General features: G+C 30.9%; 1 protein-coding gene across 1 annotated transcript in view; it reads left to right on the top strand.

Annotated features, from left to right (window-relative positions):
• Window positions 1-7,670: 7,670 nt before the first annotated feature.
• TECRL (trans-2,3-enoyl-CoA reductase like) overlaps window positions 7,671-9,384 on the top strand; it is a 67,836-nt gene continuing 66,122 nt past the window's right edge. Inside the window, exon 1 of the mRNA XM_045532443.1 lies at window positions 7,671-7,973. Within this exon, the coding sequence (XP_045388399.1) occupies window positions 7,740-7,973 (234 nt within the window). The 5' untranslated portion in view covers window positions 7,671-7,739. The remainder of the gene's footprint in view (window positions 7,974-9,384) is intronic.

Here is a 9,384-nt window from a genome sequence, read left to right as displayed (position 1 = left end):
TATAAATATGACATACTTAGATTTGTTTATCCAGTTACATAATCTACATTAAAAGATTTTGTGATTATTGTTGACTTAAATCTATGCTTGAATACTTAATTTTCTTGTTGAATGTACTTATTCTGTTCTTTCAGACATTCTTCAAGTTAATTGCAAAATATGTAAGTAGTATAGAAATCGACTTTGTTCTTTTCAAGATAAGCTATAAATTTTAAGGTCTTCAATCATTGCTCATATTTTTAAGACTGTTCTTTATCTATGTATATCTATATTTCTTTTCAACTTGTTTTATGTGTGCCATGTGGTAATTAAATATCCAAGTCTCTGCCATCCATTTTTACTGTTTGCTACTTCTGCTGACTCTTACTTATGGTGCTGTCTAGTCCATACACTTTTCATACACTTTTTTCTCTTTTTCTTTCTAATTCAAAGCTTTTAGAGGTGTTTTTTTTTGTTTTGTTTTGTTTTTTTCTTTGCTATAAATCTGTAGAAATCAGGATAGCCTAGTATGTAGACTTGGATTGTGTCATGAAGTATGTGTTTTTCTTCTACTACCTATCCTGGGATGTTACAAGTACTGTTAGCTTAAGATAACAAATACAGTATGAAAAATGTCTATTAGTGTAGCTAATTTTGGAAAATGAACTAGAAAGAGATATTCAGAAAAATGGAATTGACTCCAACATCCTGATATTGTTCATCATAGCTCTAAAATTCTGGATGAAGCCCTCTTTGGAATATTTTTGGATGGTTACTCCTTTTCTCATTGAAAGTTGGCATATTTCTTGTGTAGCTATTTTTTACACTTACCAGTTTTATTTCATGACCATTGATTTTATTCTACATTATATTTCATTGGCTATTATTCTAATAGTGCCCTCTTATAATCATTTTCTCTTTTATATATTTTTGATACCTAATAGAACAAACCCATTTTATTTGTTCTATATAAAAATTAATTTTGTTTTCATTATGTGATTAGTATTTCAAAAGAATTTTTCAAATGTCAAAAAACTCCAGAGTTTACTTGGAGTCATATGCCAACAAATATATATATATAATATATATGTTTTATTTATATCTATAAAAAATTTGAAAGTAGTTGACCTAATTTTGATGATGTCACTCCATCTTAGAAAAATGGTATATTGTCTGATTTACTGTATTACACTGATTCTAAGACACTTTTGTAAGTAACATTTAAAATTACAGGAATGCATTTAAAATTGATGATGTCACAGCTTCATTAGGTATAGGGTTCTAAAATTTTAGTGGTCTGTAGAATAATGGTGCCTCTCAAAAAATGTCATCATAAATAAAATGAAGTATGTTAGCTTTTGTCTTAATTTTCATAAATTTTTGTAATTTTCTTCCTACCATCTACATATTTTGTTTGCATTTTCCTTGCACAATAGGGAAATAATTATAATACTATTGCTACTATGAATAGGATTTGGATATGTGTGTTTGTGTGTACATGTGTGCTCACGCACGGATTCCTTTTGGTTATAGTTGCTTTTAATCTTTCTAAAAATATTAGACATTTTAAAATGTTTTTCTTTTATTTCAAAAGGATACAGTCTTCTCAGTATTTTAATACAATTTTGAATTACAGCATTTTAAAGTATCTGTTGATTATTTTCTCTGCTACACATACTTAAACAGGAAAATTCGTGTTTATCTAGAGTTAGTTTATTGTCAGGTGGATATTGGCATGTTGTCAGCCGATGCTTTTTTAGTTTCTTTTCAAAACCTTTATGCTAGCATTGGGGTGGTGGGAGAAATATATTAATATATTCTCCTAAATTTACAATATTTGTTTCGAAACTAAGAAATTTGTATTATTATAAGTAGTCACTGTAGAGCTTTATTTTTTGAAACTGTTCTGAATTTGGTATGGTTTTCATGATAAACTACAACAAAAAAACAGTTAATGTCTGGCCTTTGCTGGAAGAGGCCAGCCATAAAAAAAAATGTTAAAACTGGGTATTTCCCTTGATACTGGTGGAAACCAATTGCTACCTCCATAGAGTTAAAGGAAGGCTCACGTAATGACCACCCTGATTTCCCTATGAACTAAGTGAATTATTGTGGATGCTTTCCATTATTTATTCCTTGTACATCACTTTATTACAAAAAGACCTCTTTTATTTTGGTCCCATCTGCAAGCTGTCTTAAAAAAAAAAGTCCTCAAAGATTCTGGAAAATTTATGAAGCCAATTTCTAGTTTCTAGTCATAAGGAAGATTCTTTGCTTGATTTTGTTTTGTTTTCTTATTTATATTTGCTTATTTTGAGGATGACTTCTGTAGAAATTTCAGAGAAAAAAAGGAGATACGCATGTGTTCAAATTGTTATCTTGATTAGAGTGGTCAATAAGAAAGAAAATCATCATCATGCGTTTTCTTTCTTTTCCAGCTTAGAGTTAGTGGTTGCTCTTGTTCTGCAGTTGAATACAATTGATGTAACATCTAATTAAAAGCTCTCATATTTAAAATCTCAGAAGGGTGTTCTGACTGAAAAGCTGCAGTTCTAGTATGGGAAATGTCAAGTGCTCCCTGTTGGCAGGGTAAGCTTGCATATTGGTCTTGGCAACTGTTTGTTACTGTTTTGGTCTCCTAGTACCAGTCTTCTCAAAGTCCTATCACACAGAGATTAATGCAGGAATGTAATCACTCCTTTCCATTAGGTCAATAGGGAATGGAAAGAAAAAAATGGCAAGATGCCCACCAAGGCAAGTTCACGTTTTCTTAGTGAGTAAATTGTATGTCATAAGACCCTTGAAACATTTCCTTTGTTGTTCCTATAAAATTGAAAGTAGATATGATAAAATAAAAGTACTGTGTAATTATGTGGCAATTAAGAGAAACCTTAAGATATAATACATTTCTTATTTAGATGGAAAGTTATTCATTCAGAATCGTATAATGGTGCTGTTATTGGTGATTTATTGATGATGTTACTGTTGGTCCATCATTTATTAATCACTTTGAAAAGTCATATAAAAATTACTTCAATATATTTCAAAAAAACTAAAGAGAAAAACAAATTTACTAAACTAAAAACCAAACACGTCACACTCAGAGACTGTCAAGGACCCCTGAATGCTAATCTAATCTAAACCAAGTAAAATCTATATTTTATGGGCTATGTATTTAAGGGAAACAAGAACATTTCAACTTGGTTCAAGCGTTCTAAGTTCCTTAAATCATTAAAAAATTTCAACTTGGTTTTAATTTGTATTTCCCTGATGATTAGTGAGCATTTTTTCATACGTCTGTGGCAGTTTGCCTATCTCCCTTTGAAAAGCTTATGCACATGAGAGTATCACCTTTACTCCTGTCAAAATGGCTGTTACTAAAAGGTTAAAAAACAGTAGATCGTGGCGTGGATGCAGAGAGAAAGGAACATTTATACACTGTGGGTAGGACTGCAAATTAGTACAACCTCTATGGAAAACAGTTTGAAGCTTCCTGAAAGAACTGGAAGTAGACCTACAATTTGATCCAGCAGTCCTACTACTGGGTATCTATCCAAAGGAAAAGAAATCATTTTATCAAAAAGACATCTGCATTCAAATGTTTATTGCAGCACAGTTCAAAATTGCAAAGATGTGGAATCAGCCCAAATGCCCATCAACTCATGAGTGGATTAACAAAATGTGGTATATGTATATTATGGAATACTACTCAGCCACAAAGAAGGATGACTTAAGGTCTTCTGCAACAATTTGGATGGAATTGGAGACAGTTAGCCTAAGTGGAGTATCTAAAGATTGGAAAAACAAACACCATATGTACTCACTAGTAAGCTTGAGCTAACTGATGAGCACACATATACACAGAGGGAAGAGAAACTCATTCGAAATCAAGGGAAGGCTAGAGGAAGGGATGGGCAAAAAACTAACGGGTACAGTGAGTACTATCTGGGTTATGGGCACACTTATAACCCTTACTCATGCCTAACAAAATTGTTACATATAATCAAAAACATTTGTACCCCTGTAATATTTTGAAATTAAAAAAGAAAAATAATAGAATATTTCTGTGTTACAATACTTCTAAATGAATCGAAGCCACTTTTCTTGATCTGCTAGTAAGACTTTGTATTTAACTAGGGAATATATAATATCATCTTTATTTTCTCCAAGTTATAAAAATTAACTGGTTTCTCATTCACAGCAGAAAGGTGCTAAATCCCTTTCTTTTCTTACAAAATCTGTTTTGTAGTACTAGAGAGACTATTTCATTTGCATGTTAATTGAAAAGAAAGTAGTGAAAAAATGTTAGCAAGATGATAAAAGAAGCCTATTTATCCCACCTAAACTTAAGTGTCATTTATTCATTGCTGTTAGAAAGGAAAATAACGAGACTAACCCATTAATTACTCACATAGATTAGAATTTTGCAGCTTTCTTCTGGCAAAATGAGAAATCTATTAATCAATGAAAATAAAATTAATCATAAGTTTCCCTGTCCCCTACATGCAATTTTAATTTTTGTCTGATACGAGTTGGGAGTTTTGTATAGATTTTAAGTTGAAGAAGCTCATTGCTTTAGTTAGATATCATTCATTAAATGGTTCTATCTATCTCCACTGTTAGGAAATAAAACCACTCTGGATAAAATCTTGGTTAGTTCAAGATGACAGTATTATTATCCATAAAGAATGGCTAGTATGTTGAAAACTCCTATATGACATGTTTATACCTCCTTTGTTTTTAGTATAATTGAGAAAATACTATTTATAAAATGGGGTAGTATTACCTCATGTTTAACAATATTGAAAAATATTTGGTGAAAAATCATAGTAATCTTTATCCATTAAACATTTCCTTTGCATAAGCAAACTAGTCTGGCTAATTATTTTGCTACATAAAACTACCTATCGATTTCTTTTGGTAGGGAAATATAATATTTCTAAGGACATACATTTCTGGTGTTTCATCTTCTAAAGACTTGCATACTCTTTATCTCTTGGAAAACCTTATCAAATGTCTCCCATTCAAATCTGTAGACTTGTAAACATAAGTTCCTTTCAATATTCTACCAAAATAATTAATGGGCATATGCATATATATATATATATATATATATATATATATGACCCATTCTAAATTCATTACAGAAATCATTGTGATTGAAAAAGGAGACAAACAGGAAAATACCATATATATTTCTATGGCATTAAAGGTAATACAATTAACTTAAGCAAACTATATCAGAAGTCAAGGGAAAGAATATTAGTTGCCATGAGATAAACTTAGTATTAAATATTAGTATTAACTTATATTTGTAACTTCATAAAATCTATTAACATTAAGCCTATAAATAGATTTTGGAGGTTTTCATCAAGCTGATTAAAATCATTCCCATAAGATAGGCCTCTGGAACGAGTTTTGAAATTTAACAGCTAGAGAGAAAAATGGAAAGACAATGGACAGTCATTTCATCCTATATCCTTGGAAATGAGTTTTTATTGTGCATGGCCAATGTATGTTGCAAACACGATTTATTCTCTCTTTCCAATTGCGTCACTCAGTCAAGAACCTAGCTGTTGGCAGGAGAGACCATTTTGATAAGCCTTAGGCGACCAAATTCTGTCTGCCAAACACAGTGGTAATGGGGAGGATATATCCCTTTCAGATTCCAGTGTTCATGGACCATAATAGATAATTCCCAAAACTTGTAATAGGGTTCAAATCCTGCAGGCAGGATTTGACAAATGACCATATCACTATGCATAACACAAATAAAAACCATGGCTAGCAAGTTACAATAAAGAATAGCGTAGGAGACAGGAAGAAGTCAAACTGTGTGGTATTTTACTCAAGTATTTTTAATTAAGTTTGCTTAAAACCCAACTGATTTATTCTAATTAAACAGCATATTAAATCCATGTGGTGATAAACTTTTACTCATAAAATTTACAGTAATTAAAAAAGCAATACTAGTATTCAAGAGTGTGAAGGAAAATAGTTACATGTGCTGCTCAGGAATGCATAAATTTGTAAAAAGTGTACTGGAAAGTTACTTGACATTAGATAGCAAAATATTTAAATGTACATGTTTTTTAACATGGCAGTTCATATCCAGGGACTTATAATTTAATGAGTAGATATATCCACAATATTTACCTGTAACTATGACCTGATAGTCCCTTTCTCAGTCTTTATATGACCTTTCTATAGTCTTAGATCTTTGTCAGGAAAAGCTCCCAGTGCACTGGGTTGTTTTGATTCTGTCATCATTTTAGCAAATGCTTAAATCATGTGCTGTGAGATAATGCTTGCATATAACATAGAAGTAGAATAGTTATGGTCTTGATTCAAATTATGCTACTACATTTTTAAAATATATTGCAGAAAGCACATACGTCTGTACACATGTTGCTGAGATATACCAGTGCTGGAAAACAAAGAGCAAATAAAATTGACATACTTTTTGTAAAACCATTTCATATACTTTCCAATAATGTTAGTTGCTTCTGAAACATAAAATCATAGATAATTGCTATACTTTTTATTTATTTATAAAAGATTAGCCTCATATAGATAACAGATTTCCCTGTTTATAAATTTTGTCATTTTTCTTTTCACGTTTTCACTGAAAATAGCATTCTAGGATATTGTCTTTTTTTTTCTCACTATTATAAGCATTTTATTTGATTTTTTTCTTTTTATTTATTTATTTTTATTTCAGCATATTACGGTGGTACAAAAGTTTAGGTTATGTATATTGTTCTCCCCCCACCCCGTGGAATCAGAGCTTCAAGCATTGTCAATAACTCAGAATGATTCTGAGTTACTGAAAATATATTTTGGATTTTTTTTTTCAGTTGTTTCTTCACCAGATTTACATATCTCAGAGCACTTGGAGTCTTTTTCTAAAACCCTTTTGCCAGGTTATCACATTCCATTGTTTATTCTGAGATCATATGTATTTTTTTGTAACTTAACTGTTGTGGAAAATGTCATGTTTAGTATTCATTTTGTATATTAATTCAGTAATTCAAAGATACAAAATGTGTCTAAATGTTAAAACAAGGTTTACTTCTTCCCTAAGTTATAAAATTGCTCTGTATGTATTCTAATCTCATAGTTTGTTATCATTTTGTTCCCTGTATGCAGTGAAGAATTAATCATATTGTATTGTGTAATAGTTATCTTAAGTTACTTGAGATTTATAATTAGCACTGATATAAATAAATATCTCATTTTAGAATGCTTTAAATGCACATGCATATATATATGCCACTAGTCTTTACATTAGGTGGTATTTTAAAATGTTATATAATTACTAGGTTTTTAAAAATTTAATTGTAAGATAACAGTATGCTAATGTTAAATACATCTAAATAAGAATGTGTGTGTAATAGTATGAGTGTGTTTGAAGATTAGTGCATCCAGAATTCAGAGATAATAAAAATGTTCTGTCTATTCTTGCTTTGGAATTTCAGATAAGAGTGGTTATATTAAGAAGCAGAGATAAAAGGAGAAAGCAAGAAATAATTCAAATGCTGGTAAAGTAATACTCTACATTGCAGCAATTCACAATAGTGTGTTATATATAGAAATAAGATCAGTCATTGTTTTCAAGCTTGCTAAATAAAACTAAACTCTTGGAATGGCATGCCATTTGACCTCTCAGGGGTTCTTCTAGCAGTATTTAACTGGTGCAAGGGGAACACATTTGCAAGTGTCTGTGGTTGACATGATAGATTCTCCTGTTAGTTCACACAATGTTCAAAAGGCAGAAGTCCCTTGCTTCCGAACGCAAGAGAGGATTATTTTCCCAGGGAGCTACACGATCCCTATGGAAGAATGATATGAGAAATTTTCAGTATTTGTCACAATTTGTACTCTCAGCGGGCCCTCTAAAGCTAATTCCAGGAGTCAGACATTCAAAAACTACTCACTTTGAGATTGAAATACTTGACGCTCAAACAAGAAAACAGATATGCATTGTGGATAAGGTGAGTTTTATTTGTTTGTTTAAATGTTGCTAAGTCATGAGAAATTACTGAGTTATTAATTATTTATCTCATACATTTAAATTTTATATTATTGAGACTGTATTTGAAGGTAATACAGGGATATTTACGTTTCCAAGAGTTAATTAAATTTCAAAAAAAAATAAACATTCAGAAAACCATCATTCTTTAGAGATAAAGATTTTGCTCAGGAAGCTCATATTTGAAGTGTGACAGTCCTGGTATTTGTATCTCAAGGGGCAAACCATTATAGAGACTCAGTAGGCTAAATAGGGGATTGACTTTGGATGTCTAACCATCCTTTGTTGCACAATCAAACCTATATGATGTGCGATTTACAATATCCAAATCTGTAGAATTGGACTTTTTTTGGTCTTGTTTTAGTTTTGTAATTTGCTAAACTGTTTCATAATAGTGATGAGACATTAAGAGAAAAATAAATCTAGATTAATTTACCTTTCTTTGCTTTATGATTCCTAACAGTTTGTATTTGTAAACATGAGAAAGACTGATTGTTGTTGTTGTTGTTTATGATGTTGTTATTTTTCTTAGACAAATTAAGAGCTATATAGTAAGATCATGTTAAGTGCCGTTCCTTGTAGTGGGCTGTACCCAGGGTACAAAAGTAGTGTTGCTTATAACTTAGTCTCTTTCAGTATTTACTGTGTTATAAATTAGTACAAGTTAAATATCATGTACTTTGGAGCTGAATCCCTGCTTTGTCATTCATGTCTTTCAATGATTGGGAAAGGCACTGCATTGCTGAGCCCCAGGACCCTTAATTGGAATATAGATTAATAAAATCTTATTAAGAAGGTTAACAAAAGCTTATTTTATCAACTTACAGTAAAGAGTAGGGATAATGTATGTAACATGCTTTGAATATTGTCTTGACCCTAGTAGGGAAAAAATTACTATATTTTTACTTCTAATAATCATTTCCAGAGAGAAAGTTAATGTACATAAAAATACAAGAAAAGATAAATGATGAGGCTTTTGATGACTGGCTAAGAATTTAAATTTGACTTCTTGATATTTAATTATCCATTGACATGATTTGTTATAATGCTTCAGTTAGATAAAATATACTCAAATATCTCAATGAGATGTATGTATCTTAGTAATATATTTTGTACCAGAACTTTAGTATTATGTCTGTAACTCAAACTTTAAAATGGAAAAAGTATGGACTCAAAATATTCATAAAACAAAAGTAGAAAAATCCCAGGATTAAAAAATATGTATATAATCATACTCTTCTACTTAATTACACCCACACATACACACACACCAAACAAAAAACCTCCACTATCTTCGGCAGTTTCTGCCTGTTACTTTCCTTACCTTGTCCAAGTATTCATGTTGTTTGCCCTCATTTCTTTCTTCTCACTGT

Source organism: Lemur catta, chromosome 19 (assembly GCF_020740605.2).
Source record: "Lemur catta isolate mLemCat1 chromosome 19, mLemCat1.pri, whole genome shotgun sequence".
Taxonomy (NCBI): domain Eukaryota; kingdom Metazoa; phylum Chordata; class Mammalia; order Primates; family Lemuridae; genus Lemur; species Lemur catta.
This window is presented reverse-complemented; position numbering and strand designations above follow the sequence as displayed.